The sequence below is a fragment of the Haemaphysalis longicornis genome, unplaced genomic scaffold (genome assembly GCF_048455015.1).
Source record: "Haemaphysalis longicornis isolate Haplotype H1 unplaced genomic scaffold, Haemaphysalis longicornis Haplotype H1 scaffold_5, whole genome shotgun sequence".
NCBI classification, from domain to species: domain Eukaryota; kingdom Metazoa; phylum Arthropoda; class Arachnida; order Ixodida; family Ixodidae; genus Haemaphysalis; species Haemaphysalis longicornis.
The window spans coordinates 65,204,596-65,232,354 of record NW_027526385.1 but is presented as its reverse complement, the minus strand read 5'-3'; the positions used below and the strand labels follow the sequence as shown (position 1 = coordinate 65,232,354).

General features: G+C 46.4%; 1 protein-coding gene across 1 annotated transcript in view; it reads right to left on the bottom strand.

Moving 5' to 3' along the window:
- The window catches only part of LOC144138342 (putative cytochrome P450 6a13), a 38,393-nt gene extending 14,574 nt beyond the window's left edge, over window positions 1-23,819 (bottom strand). Inside the window, exons 1-8 of the mRNA XM_077670577.1 lie at window positions 23,590-23,819; window positions 22,290-22,389; window positions 18,949-19,001; window positions 17,972-18,068; window positions 16,396-16,521; window positions 9,837-10,074; window positions 6,895-7,025; window positions 1,987-2,083 (exon numbers count right to left, since the gene is read on the bottom strand). Of these exons, the coding sequence (XP_077526703.1) occupies window positions 1,987-2,083; window positions 6,895-7,025; window positions 9,837-10,074; window positions 16,396-16,521; window positions 17,972-18,068; window positions 18,949-19,001; window positions 22,290-22,389; window positions 23,590-23,669 (922 nt within the window). The 5' untranslated portion in view covers window positions 23,670-23,819. The remainder of the gene's footprint in view (window positions 1-1,986; window positions 2,084-6,894; window positions 7,026-9,836; window positions 10,075-16,395; window positions 16,522-17,971; window positions 18,069-18,948; window positions 19,002-22,289; window positions 22,390-23,589) is intronic.
- Between the last annotated feature and the right edge of the window lie 3,940 nt (window positions 23,820-27,759).

Genomic DNA, 27,759 nt, shown 5'->3' with positions numbered 1-27,759 from the left:
TACCGTTTATTCCTAGTATCTGTGAACGCCTCAAGGAGAGGAAGCACTGTTACCCGCGTCGCGTAACAGCCTGTTAATAATTACAAGGCGGAAGCTGCTCGTCACAGGACGATGTCATCGCAAGACTTCTGTGGAGGAAAGGACAGACGAACAAAAATGCTTTGCTGCAAAGACTATGGTGTGCATTTGTTGATCTACTGAGGCTTCGCCTAAAAGATGTCTCTTAATTTAGAGCGAATGCTTAGCCACGTGTCAGGCTAGGATAGTCTTTTGGACATTCCTTGAAATTGCACTGCATAGCAGTTCTAAACTTTCTAGAATGAATATACCATGCATTGATTACTTTTTACCCCTCATGGCCATGGCTCAACGGCTCTCATTCGCAACACGCACTTGTGGTGAGAAGAATTCAGCAAGAACAGTGGAACAAAACTCTGTTTCTGACGTCAGCGAGAAGCAAACGATGTGTCAAACGAGGGGTGTCAATTTCAGAAGACAGTAGCGCTTGAAAAACCTGCGGAGAAGGTATGATGAGTAGCGAGGGCGACGGCCATGGTACGTGACCCACTAGGCGGCTGGTACCATCGTTCACAACAATATTAAGAAGTCTTGGAAGTTGAAGAAGGCAGGCAAAAAATAGATGCCGTTACACTTAGCATGAAAGCTGCAGGAAATGCGGAGCAGTGATTCGCCAGTGTTTTCCATCTGTTATTGTTGTGAGCACCTTGCGTTTATCTTCTGCCTATTTGTGTTTTGCTTTTTTTGTGTTTTGCGTTTTTGTGCGTGCTGCATTTTGTCTGCGTTTTCCTTTTGCTAACCTGTTTTAATGAACTCGGGCGCAAGAAACACCGAAATTACCCGCTTTCTGGCCAGTCTGCCACATGGGTATGCTTCGCAAAGCGAGGAACAACAGTGATCGGAGAAGGCTACTGAAGATTTGCCTGCTACGCCCAGCGCTGCCATTTTAAGTGCAATGCACTTCTTAAGCGACCCTGAACCTGCGTCCACCGGCGATGTCCGCGCACGTGGAGATGGGCGCGCGCAGCCTGGCCGCTGACATGGCCCATACCCCCGTGGGGGATTGGCCAGGAATCTCCTCGTCTTCCTTGGCAACGGGGGGAGATGGGCGCGCGCTGCCTGGCCGCTGACATGGCACATACCCACGTGGGGGATTGGCCAAGAAACGGGCGTCAGAAGGTCTAATGCACCTGCTTAAAGGAGTACTGACACGAAATTTCAAAGCTGAGATCCGCTCTAGCAATCAAGTACAACGACAACACAAATAGGTGTCTGTGAATATATGCATCTTTCTTTCTTTGTAGTTGTGTGTGTGTGTGATCTCTCTTTCGCGAACATTACCGAACCGCGCAAATTCAACTCGTGCATTCGCACTTTCACATTCTTCCCCTCGGGGAAATGCGGGGAATTTTTTATCTTCCAGAGTAGTTGTCTTTCGGGGGCACAAAGCAGCTGGGCCACTGCCATTGGGATGTGTGTCCCGCTGCCCACTCAGCCGTTGCAGAGACGGCTCGTCTGCCGTGTTAGGATTATTCAGATCAGGTTGACCTTTATTTATTTTTTCCACTCCATTTTCTTCTATTTCGTGAACTAACTGACTAAGTCATTTCTTATGCTCCCCTATTTTGTATTAACTAATTGGTTTTTACTACTAAAGCGAGTTCTCCTTTATCAATCCCTCTAAGCGGGTATGCGTCATTTGACTTTCGTGACGCCCAAGGATATCTTACGGACGACATCCCGAGAACTTTATATGCTCCGCACTTAAAATATTTCTTCGCTCTACCGCCTAACGTGTGAAACCAAACAACCATTACAAGCACACATCACAAAGGATAACAAGCAACATTGAGTCCGTAGGAATGCAAAAAAGAGGGTCGTTTCAATCGCGCTACATTGTAACCTGTTAGCGTGTTGGAGCTTCCTGCGTTAAAATACATACAACTATATAATACTTCTACGAAGTACCTTCATTTTCTCTGTTTGACCGATCAATCTTTCTCTCGGCGTCTCTTCTGCTCAGTGCGTCGTCTATAAGAATTTGGGCCATGTCGGGCAGGTTCACCTGAAAAAGAAAATTTGGCCGTTTTTTCTATACGGAGCGAAATATATGCGGTATAAACGTTACGGTTAAACACGGAACAAATTGACTATTTTTGCTCAAAATATCGACAATCAACAGAAATGCATTTTTTATTTAAATTAGAAAAATGAAAGTAAACGTGTGACGTTACCTTCCGCGAACGTAACTGGCAATTGACGATGGCTGCTTAACACTTCAGACGTTGAGCGTATTTAGGAAACTTTATAATTCCGTTCTAAAGATAATTGACAGAAGCGGGAAAGCTTTCTGACTTCAAAACTATGTAAAACGTGCGTACAACGTTCACTGAATGTGCCTCCAGTCGATCATTCCGTATTTAAAGACCCAAATCGCAAATAAAAAACGAACCCATGCGGCGATTTTTGCCGCACCAAGTAAACGCATCCACGAACGATTTACGTCTATACCAATACGTGGTTTATGAGATAAAGTTATAGTATTGTACTCGTTTTTCATGATCGATTCTTGTGTTTTCTTCTCTAGAACCGTTTCTTTTTAGCGATTTTCGAGTAACCGTTTTGACACAATGGAAGCCTAGTTTCACGCAGTGCCGTGCGTCCAGTAATCCTATCCGAGCTTTTCGGTCGACCAGCCGGTCTATGGCGAAATTCATTAGTTTTTGGACAGGACGCCATCAGTCCCACTGAAAAACATTCGCGTTGAAATTATCGTCATGAAGAAGTCTGCAGCTTTGTACGGCTAGCTGCACCAAGAAGTGCACCAGACATGCTGCATGTTTGAACTACAATAACGGGCCAGAGTTCGCGTAACCAATTTTTTCGACGAAATGAGCCGTATTGCCAGTATCTTCTATAGTGGGTACCGGTGGCCTCAACAGTTTACGGGTAAGCACAAACCTGACATAGGCTTCGACTGTTTATTTCGAGAAATGAATTGTCCATTGCACAATGGTATGCCGGAAGAAAGGCATGCGTGCAGTGTGTGCAGGCAATTTTATATAAACTGTTAACATAGCCGCAAATATTGTTGCTGTATCAATATTGCTAGCTAATGATGATGAATACTGAAGCAAAAATAAAATATTGAACTTGTGCTTGAATCATTTATTGGTACATAAAAACTACGAGTGTTTTCGAAGTATCGCGAGTTCAAATGTGTAAATGCAGAAGTCATTTTCCTTTAGTAAAATGTTTCTTCAGCCTACTTGTGATGCATAAAAGTTTCCCCTGCATTACGCGCGTGTAATACGGCAATAAAGCGCCCAGTAAGTGCGCTCTGTGGTGACAGGAACTCGAAGGTCTACCGCAATTTCAGCTTTCTCAATCACTGCGAAACGCGCCGGCTTCCTTTGTTACAGGATTCATGCAATGCATCCGCGTGAACCGGCGGAACCAGTCTCGTTGCTTGTATCGTGGCTCGTAGTTGAAAGGAAGCGGTCTTTTTAGCGTCTTTTACCTGTTCGTTTTTTACGTAAAGCTTTCAATAAAAAGTGGCCCTGTACGGTGGCTCCACACCAAAATTTAGATACAAAATTTATGCCTGATTCGCGTATAGTTTTTTCTCATTAATTGATGCGCAATTTCTTGGTACGGTAGTAACAGCCTTTTTTTTGTTTTCAATACATAGTGAAAAACGAAAACCTTGTCACATTTCGTGCTCCTATGATGTGTTAGGGTTACCTACTACCTCCTATAATGTGTTAGTGTTACCTACTAGCGTGTTCAGTATACTTGCAATGATTTTGCGCAGTTTACGTGTGTGCGATATGCTATTGACTTTTCCTTTTTTTGTTATCGTTTTCGAACTTAAACACGTATTGCAAACCTTGTCGTCATAAGTTGTTCTGATGTGTTTGTAACTCGTGATTTTGTGACGAATGATGTGTAACTCCTTCCTTTGTTACCACCCTTACTCAATGCCCTGAACCGGGCATTGAGTAAGGTATTTTAAATAAATAAAAAACTGTAACTGGTTATTTTTCGTAGAGAAGCTTGCGCTCCGGCAGATGTTTCAGAATAATATTATCCACATATGTGAAAGCAATAGGTACAAAATTTTTTTCGATGTTTCCCATCCTTAACAAAACCCCTGCCGGGCAAACTCTTTGGTGGTTATTTACCCATTAAATTTTCTCAGTGCAGCCAACTCAGGCAGCCTAAGGCCTGCAATGATAGACATGGAATGTTGGGCCCGAAATAGTAAGACTCAAGAGTTCTTATGACAGAATCAGATTCTGTTCAAAGGTTTGCAAAAGGTGAAAACTTCTGGGACAAATTCAAGAATGCATTGTCAGTTCTAAGTTGATTTGATGGCTTGAATGAGATATTTTAACTGTATGGCTTATTTTCTCTACGTTATAGGCCGGTACAATTGCCTCTCTACAATCCCTAAGAAGGTCCAAAGAACGCACTCTCTTCGTTTTATTGCTTTTAAAAAGAAGGAACACAGTGTGTTCGAGTAGATATAGGCTCTTGAATGGTAAAACCTCTTTAATGTGAAGGCAACCGAAGTCTCAAAACTGTGAACTAAGCTAAAAGCAAGAAGTGTAGTTATGTTTGATCCAGAGTTCGTATATAGATTTAGAGAGTTGTAAGATGGCTTTTAGACGAGTATTCTCAGAGAAAAGTGTTGTTGCTTATTTGACTATTTACACGAAATCGGCGTCGCAGAGACAATCTAGAACTCCACCTGTGTGATCGAGTGGACTTTTGCGTCACCACGCAAAGTTTCATGTTCACTTTATTTTAACCTCTTCATTTTGCCCCCTCTCTTCTGTCCGATTTCTTTTAGGGCCTTTACTTCCTTCTCCGAATCCCCGCAGAGCAGTATGTAGGCGTGAACATGCCGGGAAACCTCTCTGCTTTCATCTAATAAAGAGCTCTCTCTCTCTCTCTATCTCTATCTCTCTCTATCTCTCTCTTTATGTGTGCTCTTAACATCAAGGCACACTAAAAAATTCTAACGCAGTAGTTTCGCCTAAATTGTCACTTTTGATCTAGACCATTACAGTAAAATCGCCATAGCCCTGAAACCACGATGTGTAGGGCTCTAAGACATTCCTCATGATGTGTAGATGTAACAGGGTTGCTTCTGGATAACTGTTTGTTGTGGTATGTCTCCGACTTCATTGTTGCGGCGCACTGTTTTCGTCTTTATAGTTCGGATAAATTGTCGAATTCCGAGCGCAGTGTTGTTCGAAAGGGGAAGGGGAACAAAGCAAGACGGCAAACCGACCACATTACAAGCTAGCTCTCAGCCAAATCTATCCGAAGTCGTCCGACGTTCAGAGATTACGAACCCTTGCTACTTTGTACTCTCGAAGCACGCCCGGCACAACGCCAAGTCCTGATATCCTTGTTGGGCAACTCCTTCATGGGAAGCTTGGGGCATCGTTCCGGTGTGAGCCACAGTCCTTCCTAAGCTACAGTCCACGGGAAACGTTGCAAAAAGATCCCACCGGTTTGCCTACAAAGGTCCTGACTAAATCCTGCGTTGCCGCTGCTTATTTGTTATGCCAGACTGCTCAACTACCGCTTCTGTTGGTAACACAAAATTCAGGGAAGCTGGCTCTCACGCCCAAGACTTAAATGTCGAAGCTTCTACAGATGAGAATTGCCGGACCCATAGTTAAGTTTCAGTATCGTTGTTTATTTGCATAGCGGCGGGGTTAGTGATCGTCGTAGTATGCATCGGAGAGGTCATCGTCTTCTTCGCGGCGAGTGGTGAGTGCAAAGTCATCCTCAGCATGGTAGACTTCCACCAGCTCTTCATCATCTACTCAAGGCAGCGGTGGCGGGATATGCAAGTCATCTCGGGAAGGAGTGGCACTCTCGCAGCCATGACTCCAATCATTCATAACGGCTTCTGGAGAATGCGGAGGCCGTGATGACCTCTCCCAAGCAGGGTGTCTTTTCATCTTAGCATTAGCTCTGCAGTTGTTTTTACATGCGCGGTAGTGCTTCACGACCACGCTGGAGTTTTTGTTTTTGTTTTGGTAATCCAACTGCGCGTTCCGAGGATGCTCGGCTGTCGCCGCGAGGCACGTCCTCACGAGCGCTCGACATTTCCTTGGTATTGTTCCTGCAGCGGTGAACTTACGGCTTGTACAACGGCTCGGCTGTTAAAATACTTTTCGCTTCTCCATCATGTTTTAGGGGCGAAGCACCTTCCGGGCTCGGGCTGTCGGCGTCTCCTGTCGTCACGGTAAATCAAGTTGTCAAACGATGGTAACAAAACAAGTGTATAATTAATGTCTGAAGTGGGGCCAGTTGGTTCATTATGAACTGAAGCAAAACAGCGCGAAAAAACGAAGGACGAGCGTGTGTGTGTTCTCCCTCGTCCTTCGTTTTTTCGCGCTGTTTTACTTCAGTTCATAAGTGTATAATATATAAAACTGGTTCAAACAAACGTAACGTGATTTCATCTAAATTAAAATACGAGAATAATCGGGTTTATATGGATTAATAACAGAAAATTATTAAGTTCCGTCTCGGAATGGGTTTCAAACGCAGGTTTTCTACTGTAAAAAGCACTTAGCATGTGGCGGCGTGTGACACGAAGACAGCTTACGCCCAGTCTGCCTCTCATTTAATTGCTTAAATCTGGTTTAACGCAAGAGAGGGCGCCACCACCTCAGCAAGCGCTTGATTGCTCCTCGCCCCGGTGCGTCTCAGGTGCCTACACAGCGTGAGACGCGTGGTGAGAGAGAGACTTACAACCTTTGAATACACTTATACACGTAGGCTTCACCCCTCCCCAGGTTCCACGCTAGTGAAGATAGCCCGGGATTTTTTTAAAATTCACCTGATTACCTGTGGGTTCTGGCGCCGGAACTCGATGACAGCCTTGGCTTTGTCAGTCATTTCTTCGAGGGGATTTGAGACTAACATGGTGAGTAGCTTCAGGGGCAATCGAAGTAACCACGCCCAGTGGTACAGGTTCTCTGAAAAGTTGAAAGGACACCGTTTAATGCAACATTGCAGGAAAAGCTCTCTTAGTATTGTGGGCTTTTTGCGTAGTAAAAAGTCAGCCAATGTTTAGCCACAAGGCTAGAAAATAAACATGGAGAAGAGTTTAGTGCTTTCTAAGCTGGGACAAAAAAAGGGGCATCGCTGTTCATGTTGTCAATATATGCCAGATCTTATCTCGCCTTCACTTCCAGCTGTGAGGCCGCATTTTAAGTGGAAAGGATGAGGCGCGAAATGCTTTAGCAGAAGCGAACCGATTCTAATTCTGTTCAAAGGTGCGAGGGAAACGTTATGCAGAATTCTTGAAAATGACATACTGTGCACACTTTCGAAGTATTGCTTCAGAACAAGTAATCACAATTTGTCAGTAATTCCTTCTCACAAGATGTTACAGCTGCTGGGTTTTCTATGCCCGTTGACGACTGCTTTAAAGTACAAGAGGTGGGAAAGTACAAAATGTTGCCTTAAGGACTTCTCTGAAAACATCTAGTAGGTAAACATTCTCAATATGGGGAAATGCTCTCACGACACGGAATAAAAATTCACAAGGCAAGGGAAAAAACACCCATACAGAACCATTTTAAGGACGGATGGCACAGTTGGGTATCGACCAATGACGAAGATCTTCGTTTTACGTGCTATAATACCAACGGGTTTATTTGTTTGCTTGTCAATGTTCCTGCGTACTCAAAAGGTTAGTTGTTTTTTCTTGTACACTTCAAAACCTTCTCTGGGTACAGTAACTATGCAGTTCCTGTAAAAAAACCCCTGCATGATGGAACACTCACTGTTTAAGTGTCGTTTCTATTTACCCTTACAAGCGTTCAATATCTGATTCTATTTTTAAAACATATTAGGTTCTCGATTTTTTGTTTGGGAGATTGGTATGTAAGCACAGGCTAATAATTTGGGCAAAACATGCGACAATGTACGAACAAAGCCCTCGCTGTAAGGGTAACCCGGTTTTTTGTTTTTGTCCAGAAGATCATATTTAAGAAGCTTGCCGTGCGCTCAGTAAAAGCCAAAGAGTCAGTTACTTTATCGGCCAGAGGGCCGATATAGTTTCTGGGCAATGCAAAAATCGAGTGCGTTTACTTAGATGATTGCTTTTTTTGCTTCACAAGACGGCAGTAAAAATAATGCTTGACGGTCTCACAGACGTAAAGGCGTACAATTGTAATGTGTTTTTATCTGTAGGCGCAAAAATATTAATGTTCTTGACAATCTTTTTTTTTTGAGGAAATATACCAAATACCGATTGCAGGCTGAGTGGCACGCAGCGTTGTCTTAGTGAGACAGGTTTGCGTCGCGGAGTGTAAGGTTGCGGTTACATTTCTCTACCCTAGCGGGTATTGCTCTGATGTAGTCGGACCAGGAAAACATCCTTAATGAAGAGATTACCCTTCATGCTTAAGATATCGAGAAGTTTGTGCTTCTGATAAAAAAATACCGAGGTTCAGTGCGAGTGGCGTATTCCCTCCCTAGAGTTCACACACATCCTTAGTTTATGGTAATTTATTTATTTACTTCATTATTTATTTATTTGAGATTCGCCACCAACAAATCTGGACCTCCTTGGGTTGTGCTGTAAAAGTAAAGGGGGACACACCGACGAATAGGAAAGGAATTGTCTATAAGCAATCAATGATCCATAGTCAACGAGTTAAGGAAGTGCGATCCACAGATAAAAACTGCGCACGTGGCAGCGCTGGCCTGAAATACTAGCTATGTTTTTTTTATGTCTTCCAGTTATCTTCCGTAACAATAAAAATCAACAGCGTTTATCTACGGAAGTCCCACTGTTAGTGGCAGCAAACATACAACAACATCCAGTCGCAAACATCCAAACTTAGCATGAAGCGTATTGGGGGAATTTCCCTTTGAGTCCTTTGCGTGAGAACCAACATCGCATGGTCAAACTACGCCTAAAATGCAGGAAAAACTTTGCAATCCCTTCCTACAGAAAGTTGGGAAATGTGCGTCAAAAGTAAGTCAATACCTTCGCTAAAAGTGCGTTGATTCATCGCTGAAAGGGCGTCCAATCGATCGTAAAACCTTTCAAGACCCAAATCACAAACGAAGAACGAACTCATGCGAAGATTTCTCGCGCACAAAGTAAACCCGTCTATACGAGTGATCTCAATGTATACCGATAAGTGGTATTGTCTTATCTAGCACCGTACCTTTCTCGCGATGTTCAAGTAACCGTTTTGACGGAAGGGAAGCCAGCCCGGTTTCACGCACACGCCGTGTGAATAGAGATCTTATCAGAGTTTTTCGGTCCATGAACCGGTCCGTAGGGAAATGCATTAATTTGTGACAGGGCGCCACCGGTACCAATAAAGAAGCCTTCGCTTTAAAATTTATTTGATGCGGAGCAGCATATGGCGGGGGCTGTGTCCCTCCCTCCCGCGTCCGCCGTCCGCGCTCCACTGCGCGTGCGAGTCTCTCCTCCATTCTCCTCTCCTCCAGCTGTATAAAAGCAGGTGCGCGCGCTGCGCGGCGTTCAGCTGCTCCCAGACACCGCCTCCGCCGGTTCTGCTCCGGTGCTGTAGGATGAGTTCGGATGGAACCAACAGCTCCGTCAGCGTTTGCGCTGACGCAAGTACAAGCAGCATGGGGGTTCTGCGCAAGTTCCCATTTACTAGTTGCGATAATGAGTATAAAGACACCAACAAATGGAAACTTGAGTGCACCCCCATGCTGCTTCGCATCCTACTCATGGTTCCCCTATGGGAAGATGGTGTAAATTTGATACCGACAGGGTAAGGTTAATTAATACTTACGACCCGCGCGGTAGGCGATTCCGTTCATGTAGTTTGGAAATACAGTGATGGCCGTCTGGAAGAGCTGGTTTTCCGGGTTTTTCTGCACACCTGTGTCGATGCCGAACGCCGCTTTCGAAATGGCGTCGAAGGTGAATCGCTCGCACAGCTTGGTTATGTCCACTTCCACACCGCTGTCTGCACTGGCGCCTAGAACCTCTGTGAACTCGCGTTCGCCGTCCAGTAGGGAAGGCATGACCTGTGCGCAATAATGATTTTATTATGGGGAGCGTGCCAAGCTTGTCGTAGAAAAAATGAAAGCTTCAACATATTTGCTCTTATTTAAGCTCCATCAGTTTCGCTGACCAGTCTTGAAAATACAAGAAGTGTATTTCTGCACTGCTTTGACCTCAGCAAAAATTGCGTTAAGGTTTCTGTAGGTTAACCACAAATTTCAAGAAGTCTTCTGATTACGTCTAGGAGCGCTTCTTTTTAACCATAGATTTGCCAGTGACTTAAATAGAGGGGTACACGTACAAACAAGACATTTCGCTCAGTTCTTTTTGCAAGCACGTTTTATACGAACGAAATAAATATTTCATTGCCGAATATTAAAACGGCAGTAGGCATTGAGGGTGGCAAACAGCCACGATCTATTTCAACTTTTAAAAATTGTAAATATTTAAAATACACTATTTGAGATGGAGCAGCCAATCGCAGTTTTTCAAGCGTCTCTAATACACACTCACGGCTGTACAGCAGCGAGCAAAAAAAGTAAACAAACAAAGAAACAAACGAAGGCAAAACAACAAAAACAAACAAGCAAACGAAAATTGTCGAGTCAAACCTGGCTTGCGGCAATCGTGTTCCTTTACGGGGATATTATTTCAACCAAAGATCAACCAAGAGTTCACAAAAACAGAATGTGGGCCTTGCGGGTACTCAATTACATACCCACGATTAATGTGTAAAGGGAGCACATATCATTGGAACGGACGGAATACATAACACAATTAGAAAGAAGGTGCAATGAGGTATAAATGAAACCAAAAACCACGCAGTGCAACAACAACCCAGGATAACAGCTACTGAAAAGTTCAGTCCCATGAAACTATGTAAAATATATTTGAAACAGTTATTTAGGAGTATAAAAGGTATGACTACTCTGCAAGTTGAAAGGTTCTAATATATATATATATCATCATCATCATCATCATCATCCTCATCACCAGCCTATCTACGCCCACTGCAGGGCAAAGGCCTCTCCCATTATTCTCCAATTACCTCGGTCCTGTGCAAACTGTGACCAATTTATCCCCCGCAAACTTCTTGATCTCATCTGCGCATCTAACTAACTGCCCATCTAAAATATATATATATATATATATATATATATATATATAATGTAAGAGCTCTGCTCGAGGAGCAAAAGAGAGTGCATTAGTGGCTCTGAAAATGCAAAAAAAGCTATAAATTTTGTGGTTTCAACTTTGTTTTTACTTTGCTTCAATTCAAACGGTGGCCTCGTTTGACAGTTTGGGTAGCCTATGTAACAGAGAGCCAGTCTCAGCTAATCAGAACGGTGTGTTAGCCAGCCAGAGAAAAAAGAACGACAAAGGAGTAGCAGTGGTGATGCTTATTCATTTGGGACTTACGTATACAATGCAACTACAGCTATCTTCCCTTCCCGTCGGGTAGTCTTTTCTACGCTTATCACGGACTGTGTCCTGGAGATCCTGAGCAAGTTCAGCCGCAAACTTATTCGTGCTTTAGTTGAATGAAGAATACAAGGTCAGCCTTCTCATACGTAGCTTTTTGACGCGGGAGCACTCTCAAGTGCCGCGGTACTTAGTCGGGACACTGCGACTTGCAGAGGAGTGATGTCTGGCGATGTGCGATTTCTTATTTTCGAAAAACAGCCACACGGTTATATTCGCACGTACCATTTAAGACACCCTAGGCATAAACAGGGCGTCCAGGCTGTCATACACCAAGATTTCAAAAAAGAGCAACGGCGTTACTCGAAGAAAACCTAGCGCATGATGTTTGCAGTACTGTGGAGAAGCGGACACTAAATGTTTCGTTAATCAGACTCCATTAATTAATTGTAATAATTATCTAACTCGAGAAGTACTCTCCTTATCGTTAAAGTGCCAATGAGGCACTTGTAGGTACCCACGAGAGGCATCTAAATGCGGTATTTTCAGCGGCGAACTAATTGCGTACTCATGTATTCTGACTGATAAAGAAACCCCGCGATATATGAAAAATGCCAAGTGACGGCGCTCCCGCCCGCCACGTAAAGTAGCGCCCTGAAATAAGCTGATTGAGAGCAACCGCTTCGCCCGTCACCCCCCCCCCCTTTCCCCCTCTCCCCACTCCCACCCCGTAGACACAGCGAATCACCTTGATAATGGCATGCATGAAAGGAGCGGACATCAGCAAGTTTCGTGGGGCGCGTATGGCAGATAAGGTACAAACTAGGCCGCGATTTTTTCTTTCTTTTGTTTCTTTATTTTATTCTGGATTACTCAGAGGAAGCCTGATTGAGGGCATTGCTTTACGAGGCGTGCGGGAGCGCGTCACATGGTATTTTTCATATTTCGCGGGGTTTCTTTATCAGTCAGAATAAATAAGTACGCGATTAGTTCGTTGCTGAAAATACCGCGGTTAGATACCTCTCGTGGGCACCCACAAATGCCTTATTGACATTTTGAATGAATATTAGAATACTTCTCAAGTTAGATAATTAATAACAATTAATGATTGAGTCTCATTAGGAACAAATTACTGTCCGCTTCTTCACGGTACTGCAAATATTATGCACTAGGTCTTCTTCGAGTAACGCCGTTGCTCTTTCTTTAAATGTTGATGGATGATAGCTGGGACACCCAGTATATACCCTAACGTATGACGGACAGCTAACCAAAGTTCCATGAAGGAATAAGAACTACTTAATTCTCTAGACATCCCGCCAACGGCGCCAATGCGATGAAGAGCTCGCTACTGATGGATCCTGAAGCGGAAATCAGTGGTCATTGCCATCCGATGCCGGGTGAAGTATTTCACTGAGTAGTGAGAGATGGGAGGATAAATACAATTATTTACAATAAATTATCAAAATTATTAAGCTTCAGTATGAATGATATTACTAGTATTACTAAGTATTCATGCGAGTTATAGTTATGATTATGGATGCCGGTTCAATGTGCAGCGGCTAAAAAGCTACCGTTATAAATAAAAATTGTGGGAAAATAAGTCTCCCCGTTGTATTCTACTCACCTGAAATTAATCTGGTAGTTCACTTCCAACATTCATCTCTTAGAAACGGTGGCCTGAGAGGCACACTAACTCCGGTTACTGCACCAAAAAAGCTGCTTTTGGCGTAGGGGTAGCTGGCTTGTTTGGGAAAGAATATGATTAACACATTGGACCTGTCGGCCCAACATTGTGGCGCCTAGGCGTGAACGGAAAACAAGAGTCATTGACCCGCACAAACGGAGGGCATTATCACTCTGAGACAACGGTGGCGTTGGCTACGGTGGCGCTGCGGTCGTGCCTCGATGCAAGCGCCGCCGTACATGGTGGAGACACCATTTGAACGTTCCCGTGCCGCCGCCATTGGGTCAACTGCTCACCGCGTTGTTCCTTTCATTTCCAAGGAGACCCAGCAACGCGAAACAGATAAGATGATTCAAACTTCGCCAGTACGCCGCGTTGCAGCGAGAATTTTCGCGCGGTTTTGATACAACGACTTGCTTCGGCGGCGAGCGAGCGGCCCAAAATTGCGGCGCCAGCGTAAACGTATCTTTACCCTGCACGGCGGACGCCTGAATCGAGGCACCCTATCCACTGCCACCGTAGTCGCTCGATATAACATCAAGCAGAAGTTGATTTGATTGATTGATTGTGGGGTTTAACGCGCCGAAACAACGCCGGCGATGAGGCGCGCCGTAGTGGAGGGCTCCGGATTAATTTTGACCACCTGGGGATCTTTAACGTGCGCCGAAATCTCGTACACACGGGCGTTTTTGCTTTTCGTCTCCACCAGAAAAGCGGCCGCTGTGGCCGGGAATCGAACCCGCGACTTCGTGCTCAGCAGCGCAACGCCATCAAGCAGAGGTAACCATCAAGCAGAGGGCATGCTCCGCAACTGTTATGTTTCAAGGCGTCGCGTAGCCGATTGCACATATTGATCGGTGGCGTGACAAGCGAGCGCGTGACCGAGTAGGCAACAAAGCAGGTTGGAATGGGAACGACGGCGATGGGAGGCCAAGACTACATACTACGCACTAAAAAAAGCGACAGGAAGGCAATGCCATAGCTGAAGGGGACAAACATGACCAGTGAACTGCGAAGAACAGAAAGAACGGTTTCTATGGGTTGCGAGATTGTGAAGCTGCCGCCAAGCGCGCGCGCGCGCGTGTGTGTGTGTGTGGGGGGGGGTGTTAGGAAGAGGGGGGAGGGGTTGAAAAGGAGACGAACCTCGGCTTTGCGAGGAACAAAGGTGGATGTTAGCACATTTCGATGGATTCACCGGTAAATTTAAAATGATCATGGAGGCAGCTATTAACAAGATACTTGCAATGAACTTGTTCTTGCTACAAACGCCAGTCATTACGGAGCGACAGAACGGGTCGCTCCATCGGTTGGTTAGACGGCGTGCCTCTCGTGGCCCGAGGCAGGTAAAACGAGGCAGAAACGCTGTACACGTGGTCAGTTTTATGGCAGCTTTTAAGTCCTCGATAGGTGTTGCAGGAAAATTAGATGAAATGTTTGCACCTCAAAGGTGAGATTTCGGGAGTTCGGTGCCGGTGTACACCCGGCCGTTCCACCGACGGTGCCTGGGGGCACAGATCGAGCACCAGAAGAGGTAGCCCTGCGAGAGCGCTAGCGGGCTCGTCGTCGAGAACCATATCGCAAACTCGCCCTTCGACCGCACCGACTGCTCAGTTGAAGCATTTGTGAGGACGCTCGTTAGAAGAAAACGCCAAGTTGAGGATCAGTGTCATGTGTCGAGCGCGATCCCCTGAGAGGGGATGCACCGAAACCCCTTGAAATGAAGACAAACATCGGATATTGGAATTGCGCGCCAAAATGGTCCAACTCACGAGTGCCGCGAAGGAGCCCAACGGCATCATGACCAAATATCGAAAGCTTTGGGCAAAGGTGAGTGCCGCTACGTAGCCCGCAAAGTACATAAGGCAGGAGCGAAAGGAGGAGGGAGGAGAGGCAAAGAACAAGGAGGAGGAAGGAGCACATTATCTTCGAGGAGTGAGCCAGGGGGACGCGGTCAGGCCATCGACTATGCCTACCAGGCCCGGGAAGGAGCGGGCCGACCTCGCATAGGCTGCGGCGTCCTAGTCGCACCACCAACCTGCATATTGGTGGCACCAGCGGTGACGGTCGGGCACCTGCTGCCATCGTCCACGCTCCGTTGACCTTTGCTTCGACGATCCACAAGGCTACATTCCGCATCCCTCCGGCTGCAGCGGCTACCAAAAGGGTAGCCACAGAGGAACCACTTAGGGAGGCGCGGTGCCAAAGCCATCCACACAACGACCGCGCCCAGCGACGCCGGCACCACCACAAGACTACAGCTACCACCCGCCGCGGTGGCTCAGTGGCTAAGGCGTTGCGCTGCTGAGCACGAGGTTGCGGGTTCGATTCCCGGCCGCGGCGGCCGCTTTTCTGATGGAGGCGAAAAGCAAAAATGCCCGTGTGTACGAGATTTCGGCGCACGTTAAAGATCCCCAGGTGGTCAAAATTAATCCGGAGCCCTCCACTACGGCGCGCCTCATCGCCTGCGTTGCGTCAGCGCGTTAAACCCTACAATCAATCAATCAATCAACTATAGCTACCACCGCATCGCGGTCACGCAACGGGTTCGACTTCAGCGGCGACGACCGGGGTAGGCCAGTCCAATAGGAACACATTTCGTAGGACACAACTAGGGACTAGTCGGGATAGAGACAGTACATAGGACGTGAAGGTTATTTAGTAATATATATTTAGGTGGTTTTGGAATTAACCGTCTAAAAACTCCATTGTAGTGACTTTTGATTTGATTGCGGATTGTCTGTTGTGCTGTTTGATTACGTGGGTCACTGTTGATAGAATTTTTGCTGTTTGTTTCCAGGTTTTTCCGTGTGTGCGCAATAAATATGCGTTTGGGTAAACCAACCAACTGCTCTCCCACGTTCGTATAACTGAGCTGATCAAGGCACCACGTGACAATCAGTGATTTCACTTTCGCTTCACGCCGTACTTTCGCTCTCACCAGAAGGCGTTGCTGCACTTTCGGCTAACACAGTACGTCTCACTTCCGTCATGATTTTGTTATTATAATTCTATACACGTATTTTACTTCTTAAGCCAGCATAACGTGTTGCATGATAATTAAATTTGTGTCTGTCGCGCCTCTGCCCCCCTACGCAACTACCAATGGTAATTAAGTTGGTTGAAAAGACACGGTCTTGGCTATTACCTCGTTCTACCTGACGTTGATGCGATGCATCACCGTACGATGATGCCTGCGCGGCTTACATTAGAGTGTAAGGTAAAGTTGTTGATCTCATACCGCCTTCAGTTTCGATGGGCTGAAGAACTGCTGCATGCACGTCCGCGCCTCTTTCCACGCACGTCCGCTGGCGAAACCGATGCTGTCACACAGAAGGGGCTGCAGCTCGTACAGGTGGATCATGTGCTGGTGGAACGATGTAAAGAAATATTTCTAAAACTGTCATTAGTGATTTCCAACTTAAAGTATTCAAGACTGACATCCAGGAATCGTAGCGCACACAATAGCGCATAACCGTGACGGCTAATATCGCAAATTATAGCTGGTAGAGGGCTGTAAAAGAATACGAAGCAGATGTGGGTGATATTCCGTGAACAGTACATGCAGTTATGCATGATTGTTTGGTGTGGTTCCAAATTTTTTTGAGTAGGAATATTCACCAGAAGCGTACCTCCGGGACGTTCAAGGTTGCATGTTACTTCTTTTTACGACGTCACTTGGAAAACGCCCGGGTTGAGTTTGAACTGAATCGCTCTAATGAAACTCCGACTAGAAAGATTTTGAACCTCGTACCCTCTCTCTCTCCCAAATAAAATGTTTCTTGATTGCGGAATGCTTTGCCACATGTTCCCAGGAGTTGAGAACAATAATGGAAGCACTAATTATAAAACTAGCGATGTTGGCTTACTAACAGTTTCAGGCTGCTTTGTTGTCGTATTAGATGCAATGCACCTCTTTTACTCGCCTTGTCCCGCGTCGTTGTCGCGGCGTAGTCCGCATCCCTCCCCCATTCTCCTCGCCGCGGCAGCTGCGCTCTCCGCTGCTCTCACCGCAGCGCCATCTGTGCGTCAGCGCGGTGAGCGCGCAGCTTGCGCTCGGTTAAAAATTTACACCATCTTCCCGCGAGGGGAACCATGGGGTAGATGCGACGCATCGGGGGTGAACATGCTGCGTAAATAGGATACACAACAGCAATCCACACGCTGACATCGCTAACATAATGGAAACACAACGGCAACCCCCGATGCGTTGCATCTACCCCATGGTTCCCCTCGCGGGAAGATGGTGTAAATTTTTGTAGCTTACCTAGTACAATGGAACGCACTTGTGCGAGGCTCAGAACAGCGGTGAGTGTATTTGTAAGGAAACCAAGCTAATGTGTGTTTATTAAGGCGTTTTGTGATTTGATACCGCGCTAGCCAGTCGTTCAGTGTTGGAATTGGTATAAATATTTGCTCGCACAGAATATTTACATTGAAGAAGTTTCTGTTTGGCCCTTTGAGCAGTTTTATTGCTTCCTTTTGGGAGGTATCCCTATTTACTCCTACATATCTTAGTCTTATGAAAGATTTCGCTTGGCGGTATTTCGGCAGTAAACATTGGTCAGCACTGTACGGTTTCAAGCTAAGTCTATGCAGTTATGTAATCGGTGGTGCCGTGGTTAGTTTAGGTGTCTAAATGATTTCCACCTCCTCTCGCTTAATCATGGTTTATAGGACTGCGTACAGGAGAATATAGTCAATGCGAGGCTGAATAAAGCGTTGGCAATGAAGCCTGAATGAATGAATCATATGGAAAGAACACAGACGCTGAAAAGAGATACGCAAAGGAATTCAGGGTTACAAAGAACACGCACCCCTCGCGCGCTGAAGTTGCTGAAGTCCTTGTTGAAAATTTCTTTTATCATATCCAGGTCCTTGATGACAACAATAGGTACATCGCCAAGAAAGAACCTGGGAAGACGCAAAGGAAGAAGGGAGGTGGGATTGCTGTTTTCCACTTTCTTTCGTTCCAAGGGCAAGGACTGAAGCGGCGAATGGATAAAAAATAGTTTGATTTTGTTGAATAGCTTCAAACAGGTACTTTAATAGTTGGAACCGCTGGAGTCGATCTTATGAAATATTAATTTTTTTCTCATTTTTGAACAAAAAATGGACACGCTAAGGAGATTCATCGTGATATTGCAGAGGATATGGTAAGAAAAGGGGGTAATGGGTAGTGGGTGTTTCCAGAATTGTGGGGCCCTCTTTTATTTTAGGGAAGCTAGCAAGAAATCACCCTCTTTAAGCCTTATAATAATCGATAGAGCTGCTGGGTCCGTTAACAGAAACAACGCGGAAACACCAGCGCTGAAAAAGCAATAAAAATGCCTTATTTTTCATGAAACATGAATGGCCTCTTTTCATACTCGACATGCCTTCTGAGCAGCCGAAATTAACCTGCCTAACGACGAAGAACGCGGTGCCTCATGATGGAGCTCCATCTCCCTGTAAAGCTTTCCTGATAAACTAATGGGCACAATCGTAGAAAGACAACTACGACTGATTTTCGGTCAAGCGTCAAACTTCAGTGAAGAAGTAACGCCTTTTTTACATTCTTATCGTGTTTTCCCGTTATATGTGGCGCTTCATCAAAATTCCGCTAGTACGACCACTCTCACATAGAGTTTATGCGCTTGTATACCGTAGTTACTTTTTTGTGGTAACTTGCTAATACGGCATTACTCCTTACATGGACAAAACGACCCTTCACATAAACGAGCCCATAAGAGTGTTTGATTCGTGGCACCGTTCTTGTTTGATACCGCCTAAAATGTAAACAATTTGAACTTACCCGAAGACATCACCGTACTGTTTCAGCCAGCGGGTTATGCTTTCAATCTGCGTCTGAAATGAGAAGTTAGAATTTTTTATCGCAGTTGCAGCTAAAGCATGTATTTAAGCGGCAACGAAACGCAGAAACTAAGAATGAAAAGTTTATTCCAAGAAGCGATTTCCTTCGGTATTTCAATCAGTATTACACTTTGCTGCATTCGAACCTTTCGTTAGTGTTGCCGTTTGACTCCTTGGAACGTTGCGGTCGACCGCTTTTATGACTGCTTGTATTTTTCTAGGCGTATTTTACTCATTTATTCAAGCGGGCATGTATTCTTAATTAAAATAACACCAAAATAATACTTACTTATTGATGTTTGCCCGAATATAATTGTTTTCCGTTTGCTCGACAATTTTCAGAGATATGTTAACATTGGCACCAGATTTAGATATTCAGAAATGTTTTGCCTATATAATCGTCTCGTTCAAAAACTCTTAGCTTGCTTGGGCGGCTGAATCGACGGATAGACGGACAGACGGGCTGACAGACCAAAATTCTCCCGTTTGGGTAACCCATGACTGTTATCTTTAAAAAAGTGAGGGCATATTCATAATAAATGAAAGGGCCCATCTCCCCGCGAGGGGGACTCGAGTAAATGCGTCGCATAGGGGGTGGGTGTATTCCGTTAACGTTTAGTGTTTCGGGAGTTGGTGGTAGTGAATGCGTTGTAGCAGCAGCTTCTTGACGTAGTTTGAATGAGTCAAGGATATAAGGCGCGTTCGTAGCCTTCCATTCTGTGTCGGCTTTGTGGCGCAGTGGGTAGAGCTCCATGTACCTTGCATTCCGCCCGCAGGGTCGTGGGATCGAAACCAGGCGCCGGTAAGTATTATTTTTTTATATAGTGTAGGGGGAGGGGTGCGGACCTGTTGTTGAGAGCGAGGAGGGTAGCATGATGCGGGAGAGGAGGAGTGGGGGAGAGGGCGCACCTGGAACGGCTGTTGCGGACGCCGAGGCACGCCAACGCCGGGTGACATCGTGAGTTAAAGAAATGCTCTGCATTTAAAAAAAACATTCACCTACTTCCTTGCTCCGCTGCAAATGTAGTCGATGAACGATAGTCTTCTACCGGCCCGGCGAGCCACTACCTTCTCTCTCCCTCTCCCACGCGGACAGACAGACAATGAACTTTATTAAGTCCGAAAGGTCTAAGCTATCAGCCCAGAGGATGGTCCACAGTAGACGCGGGCCGCACCTGCGCGAGTGGCGGGAGGGTTAGGACCTCCGCCGTAACGCATGCTTTCTGGACACCCCGTAGTTGAGTGTAGTAGTCTTCGCTGTGGAGCGCCATGGCCCACTCTTCCTCTGTGGTGAGTTCGGCGTCCTCTTGTAACGCCGGGCACTGCCATAACATATGGTCTAAGTTACAGTAAGCTGCGTCGCAGAGGGACAGTGAGGGTCGATGTCTGGGTGAAATAAGCTAAACCGGCTCCTGGTTGGGAAGAAACGGGTCTGAAGCATTCTTAGGGCTGCGGGTGTGTGAGGGCAAGGTGGGCCAGCAGGAGTGTTCTTCGCGTACGCTGGTAGTGTATGACTACCTCGTTGAAAGTGAGTAGCGAGTCTGGAACTCTCTGGGGGCCTCGGGAGTTCCCAACGCCTATCATCTACGTCCTCAGATGATACAGGAAAAGTAATGTTCTCAGTTGACTTAAATTTTGGCCCTTTCGCGCTTCTCGTGCCGGTGATTGTGGCATTTTGTACTGTTGAGCTTGGAGCGCATCGAGCTCAAAATCTTTTCTCATTTTTAAAGACGATAGTCTTTCTTGGGCTACTTAAACCCAGAAATTTTGGTCTTTCTGTATGTCTGTCTGTCTGTCTGTCCGTTCGTCTGTCTGTCTGTGACTCGATTCAGCCACCCGGCCAAAGCAAAACAACGCCTGCGCAATAGTCTTATATAGTCACAGCTAAATCTACCCGTCTATGTCCGGTGTAATGTTCATACTTGTCAACATTGTTGAAGAAGAACAAGACATTACGCAAATATGACACAACAAATCAATACAGAAGTGATATTTGCAGTGTTCCTTTATAAAAAAATCAAACATGCTTGACTTTTGCGAAATTAAATACTTCATCAACTGCAGAAAAAGAATTCACTCCACCGTCGCCTACTGTTGCCCGCGCCACTATAGCTTCTGGCGCCATTTTAAGAAATCAACCGGCAACAGTTGCGCAAGGTTCCACTTGATAGGTTCCACGTTCTGCTTGTAACGCACGTGGAGTAGGGAAACGCGGTTCTATAAACGTTGAAGTAGGGCGCCTCGATTAACGCGCGTCTTCGCTGTACGGCAGCGTTCGCATCGAGACACCCGGTTTGGAGCAGTGGAACGCGAGATATTTAAAATGGTTTAAGCAACCCTTTGGCGTCTTTACCTTGGGAGGAGCGCGACGCAAGAGAAACAACATGAGAAGTGAGCGGGAAAGCGAAGGGAGGCATTTACTTCGCAAAAGCCAATAAAGACTGTCGTCTTTTGACGGCATTTGCAACGAAAGGAGCAGATACGCGGCCAATTTTTTGGTTTTATCTGATGTCAGTTAGACACTACCTTTAACGCGTTTTAGGACTTTGCAAAAACCAATGGCCAATATATTGTGAACTAATAGACAGCTAGCTACTAGTGCCTGTTATACACTCATGTTTTGTCTCAAAAATGGTTAATGTTTAATTTTTGCCGAAACATTTTCACGCGTATGAAACATATGCCACCAGTTTGAGTGGTGGTGGAAGCATTTTGTCTATATATAGTCTTTGATAAAGCTTTATTCAGGTTTTGGACGGACAGAGGAAAACTAATTCACGCGTTTTAATGGCTCAGGAACGACCGTCCTGTTTTAAATAAATAGGGAGAGAGCCGGCAGTATGTCCCAGCTTAACAGGCGGATTAATAGGCAGGCATTACTCTAAACTGTAAGCTATGCAATTAAGTTACTCGGTGGCCTTTGCTATGATTTATAGCAAGAGCACGTGCCTGTTTCAGATGCTTCATGCAACTATGCCGCAACAGGATAATTTGGCAACTTAAATTTGCAGTGATAAATACAACAGAAAACCTTAATTATCAATTCATCTCTGCTATTCCTGATAAATGTACTTAAATAGGGCTTTTTTTCTCTTTCCGTCGCACCACAATTTAGGAGTGCCGCAGGGCGTTTTCCTAGGGCCCTTGTTTTTTTTTTTTTTAGTCATGTTTTTGTTCTGGAGACAAACGAGTGTGTTGCGCACAGTTTGCCGAAAGAATTATACAAAATTGCTCCGTACAACATGGGTAGGCTGAAAATGAGGGGAAGTCCAATTAACGTACCGGCTTATAAAAGGCATCTGCGTTTCCGTTGATCAGACTATCCAGTGGTGGCCCTGGTATACCAGTATCTTTGAAGGCATCGAAGCACTTACGGCGCTCACTGCGCAGTTAAAAGTAAAAATTAGTGGCACAGCTAACAGGCAATGTTCTAAAACTAAAGTCTAAATTTCTGAGTAAGACACACCTGATACACCGTCTGATACACCGAGGATGACTCCATCAAATTTGATTTCTAGTTTAACGAATAAGATAATGCGAGAATACCGGCTGCACCTGGGTTTTCCTTCTCTGAATATTGGGCTTTAAGTATACGTACAGACGCAACTAAAAAAGATTGGCACGAGTGACTCAAGACCGGAGCGGAAAGTTCGCGACACGCCGCACAATTGTCCCCCAGCGCGCCCACAGCGAGAGTGCCAAGAACATTCAACTTTTCTTAGCACTAGTGGCCGGCGGACAGCGCTCAACAAACAGCTTGCGTTTGAAATGTTAGGTTGCAGGCTGCTTATCAGTAAATTCATGCTCCAAGGTTGCTGTGGACGGGAGTTGATTTTTTTAGCTAGTGTTGCGAGAAACTGTATTTTTATTATAGCAGTTGTCAACAAAGGGGACAGTTAGCTTTAAAAAAGAAAAAAAAAACCTGGGCATAGCCGCGTTAGCCGGTAAGAAATCCACAAGTGTTCATATAGGATGTGGGCTTTCGGATGGGCCAAAAACAGGCTGGGCTGCGTTGCACCGGCCAACCCTCCTCTAGAAATTGAAATGTGCTTGGTACAAACTCTCGCTATAGCCGCGCTTGGGAATAAAAGTGCTCGTGCCGCAATTTTCCGCTACGTCATGAGTCACTTGTGCCAATCTTTTCCCGTTGCGGCTGTAAGATTTCTCAAGCATATGAGCGCAAGGCACTAATGTTGTTGTAATTGTAGGGTTTAACACGCCGACGCAACGCAGGCGATGAGGCGCGCCGTAGTGTAGGGCTCTGGATTAATTTTTACCACTTGGGGAACTTTAACGGGCGTCGAAATCTCGCACACAAGGGCGGTTTTGTGCTTTTCGCCTCCATCAGAAAATCGGCCGCCGCGGCCGGGAATCGAACCCGCGTCCTCGCGCTCAGCAGCACGGCGTCTTAGCCACTGAGCCACCGCGGCATGTGCTAAAGCAGTCTTAGTGCCCCAGGTAGTTCAAAGGTTTACCCGCTAAACGACTGCTCCTGGAAAGTCTTCGACTCCAAATTTCCGGACCTCGCGTGAGACCACCAACTTAACATCATTTGCCCTAAATATAAAACTACTTGTCTCACCTGAGAATCCAACGGTAGAGAGCGTAGAGGCCGCAGGCGACCAGGGAGGTTACCCACGCCCAGTAGTACGCATCGAGCATTGCGTTTTTCTATCGGCTCTGCCTCTGCCCTGACAGGGACGGCTTGCGTCAGGCTGAGGACGACAATTTGCACTGCCGTATCAACGCAGCCGGCGCGCCGTGTACGCGCGCCGAAGTCAACGGCCTTGACTTCGACCACAACAGAAGCCTCCCGCGACGTTTATAGTTTCTTTTTTCAGTTCTTTATCTCTCCTCCGCTGCCACGGAGAGAAGGCGGCCAGACGCGATTCTCGCCGCCTCGGCGCTGCTGTTGCGGGTTGCGCTAGGAGAGCGAGCGTCGTCTGCTACAGGGGAACCTTCCGCTCGGCGCCTCAGGTTCTGTAAGAAATAACTGTTTCTGGAAGTTGCTGGGCATTTCGTTGGGGCTATTCAACTTCGCGAATTATTTATATGGGCCGTATTGTGCAAGGAGTAGTGACGTATGCCGAGAGATTTGAGCGGTGTCTAAAATATCAAGAAGGACAACGTTTTAGAAGAACGTTCGCGTAGCAGTGGCTGTCAAGTTTGCACACGAATGCGATCTCTGGCCATGCAAATCGCGGAAATTTATGGCAGCGCGAATGATATTACCTCACATTTGTGCGGAACAACTGCTTTCTTTGTGATAGACATCTGCGTAGCCCAGTTTCCGAGCCACGAAGTCGAGAGCATGACGGAATCCCGTCTAGCCGGGAGGGTACATTGGCAACAAAAAAGAGACGCCGACCAGTCGAAACAAAACGTACTGACGTTTCGGCTTCCAGCACGGAAGCCTTGTTCACAATGAATGTATCACCAGAAGTGGGTCGTTTAAGTGGGCTTGAGTAATCGCTATAAAGAGCGCGCGTAGATCGGGTTTAGATTTCCGTCGTTACGATTGACTGTGTTTGATGTGGTCTGAATGATTAGTGATTCCAGATGTAGCCGTGAAGCAGTCACGTTTTCTTTTGGGACGATTCTTGCATTGTCCCAATCAATCTTGTGATCATTCACGAAGGCGTGTTCGGCTGAGGCATTGTTGCGGACACTCTTATTCTTCACGTCACGGGCGTGCTGCTGCAGACGATTCTAACAATTCTCTGATTCCCCGAAATACACACCTTCCAGGAAAAGGTGAATGTTTGGCACGTATCCTACGGGAGCATGAGGTGCAGGAGGCTCACTTCCAGCCAAGAAGATGCGCCATGAGCTGGTGAGAGTCATGGACCGGTTGCACAATGAGCGTTCCCCCGGTGTTGTATACGAGATACCTTGCGTATACTACAGCGGTGTGTATATCAGGGAATTCTGTGTGTTTGCCTTGTCTGTGTTTGCCTGAATTATGACGTATATGTGCTTCTCATAGCTTCAGCGTCTTTTGTTTGCTTGTATTCCTCGTACTGCAACGTCTGAGCGTATTATCTCATGTAGTAAAGAAAAAAAATAATACCCGAATACATAATAAAAAATAACAACTAAGGGCATATAAAAAATTGTCATATCGCATATGCTACCAAACAAATTACGTAATGAATAATATAAAAATACAAAAAATGCTCAACCGCCCCTGTGGCTGAGTGGCTAAGCCGTTGTGCAGCTGAACACGAGGACGCGGGTTCGATTCCCGGCAGCGGCGGCCGCTTTCATAATGGAGGCGGAAAGCAAAAAATTAGCAGTGGCTTAGCTCGGCTATGCCAGGATATACGTAGCGTAAGCTAAGGTTCAGCTGGTTATTCTTAGCTTTCCTGGTTGTCTAGGATTAGCTTGACTATCATGCTTAGTGTTGCTTCAATGACACACACGCAGTATACGCATTATGTGACACATGCATATTTCTCAAGCGGCTCTTGCGCAGAGTCACCAATCGCCCCACAGCTAAACTTGTTCCCCAGACACACGCCGGTTTTGCTACGAAGCACGAGCCATAGGTTCCACACCCGGCCACCCCTCGCATGATCATCAAGTGGATCGGGCCGACACGTGCCGCGCTTGCGCAGCACGACTCTCTAGGAGCCACGCGAAACTGCTCAACCTCGGCCAGTGTAACTCACGCTACAAAATTAGTGCCCTTACACTCTATGAAGAAGGATGACTTGCGAAGCAGGATGCAGTCCACGAGATGCGCGAAAATAAACCCGTTTGTTTTTAATTTGCTATTAAGCAATTAGCACTTATCCCAATAAAACTTCGATAGACTCGAGCTTTACTCGAGCGGACGGACAAACACGGAACTGTCTGTTGTCCACCCGCGTCGTAGACATCTTACTGTCTGCGTATCACAGCAACCGAATCCGCTCGACCACTGAGGACACCGGGCAGTTCACATCGGGGTGGTGGGGGTACACTTTTTAACCTCCCACTAGCCCAACGGACATGCCAGTCAGTGAGGGCGTGAAACCTCTAGTTGTGCGTGCACGCCCCCCCCCTTCCCCCGATTCTTTTCCATCCACTCTTAAGCCGTGCCTGCATAAACCGGCCACTGGTTATGTGCGCGTGCTTACAAGTTATAACCACCGCCAAAATTGTCGCTCTAAAAAACCTTCAAGTTGAAAAACAAATACTGGCTCACGTCGAAGTTGCTGTTCATGCGGGAGGAATTTGCAGCTACTCGACGAGCTGAATCTTCCTGCGGAAATGACGGTGGCAGCGCCTTTCCATTGTTTTCGCACCCGTTCGCGCTTCTCTTCCGGCAGGCGCTCCTTCTATTCTCGCTCTTCTTTCTCCGAGCGAGCAACCCGAGTCTGTCCCATAGGGAGTTGAAACCTGGAAGGACTCAAGCTTTGTTCTAGCGTACAAACATGTGGCTGTCCGTTTCCGTCCTGCAGCGTGGGCATCTATAGCTGTCTGTGTAGCACACCAATCCGAACTCAAACCGCTCGACTATTGACGACAGCTGATAGGTCGCATTGAGCCGCGAGACTTCCACGTTTAAACTTCCCGCCAGCACAACGCGCACGTTATCGGTAGCGGCATAAATCCTAGCTGAGCATGCCTGCCCCCCTGCTTTCACTTCCAACTAGTGCACAAATAAACCGGCAACCGGTGATAGGCGCGTGCTTAAAGGGGCCACGCAGACAACACACAAGTTTGGTTCATTCGAAAGATTGCCTCGTCAGAATCCCACTGGCACAGCTTTGAACATAAACTTCGCTCAAATAAGCTACATAATTAGAAAAAAATTTCCTCGCACTTCCCCGAGGGGGAGAGTGTGTAAGTGCGAATGCACGGTTGTTGATTGCGCGATTACGGTGGATATCGTGATCTTGGAGTGGAGAGGAGGCGCCCAACACCCGCAGTCACTGAGCGGAGAGAGAAGGAGGAGAGTAGCGCCCGCCGTTACGGCGAGGGCTACACGAGCGCCCTCACGCGTCGGAATGCGGAGCGCCCGCTACACGAGCGAGAGCTCTCCCGCCCGAAGTGGAGAGGAGGCGCCCAACACCCGCAGTCACTGAGCGGAGAGAGGAGGAGGAGAGTAGCGCGCGCCCATCTCCCCCCGTTGCTAGGGAAGACGAGGAGGAAGACGAGGAGCGCGCGCACCTGCAGCTGTTGCTATGCGCACGACGGCGGCGGACGATTCAGGGTCGCTTAACAAGTGTATTCGCACTTAAAAAAAAAAAGGAAAATGGCCATGCGACCCACTAGCTCATTCCCCGCAACAGAAGCTATGGATGTCATAACCGCTGTTGTGCGATTCGCTGAGGCCGGCAAGAGCAAACGCAAATTAGGCAGGGCTTATAAGCTTGCCGAACGAGGTATTTGCGCTTAAATGTAGGGCAGATTCTTTTTATAGCAGTAAGAATTGTGGGGTAAACAATTAAAGTTACGAACGAACACGTAAACACCGAAGCAGTTAGTGCGGCGCTTTGCCGGCTGACACCGCTAACACAGCCGTGAGACGCACTGTACTTGTCTGTAACAACCCTGACCAACTGACACAAGCGGCACGGTCGCTTACGTGACCACTTTTTTGTCGAGTCATTGATTAGATGATAGGAAAAAATTAGTATGAACAGCAATATAAATATACAGCAGGTGTTGACGTCCAGCCAGAAGCAAATTGTGAACATTTGCACGTCAGCAGCATTGCAGCGCCATATATAAATGTGGACCTTAAACTAGATAACCAAACACT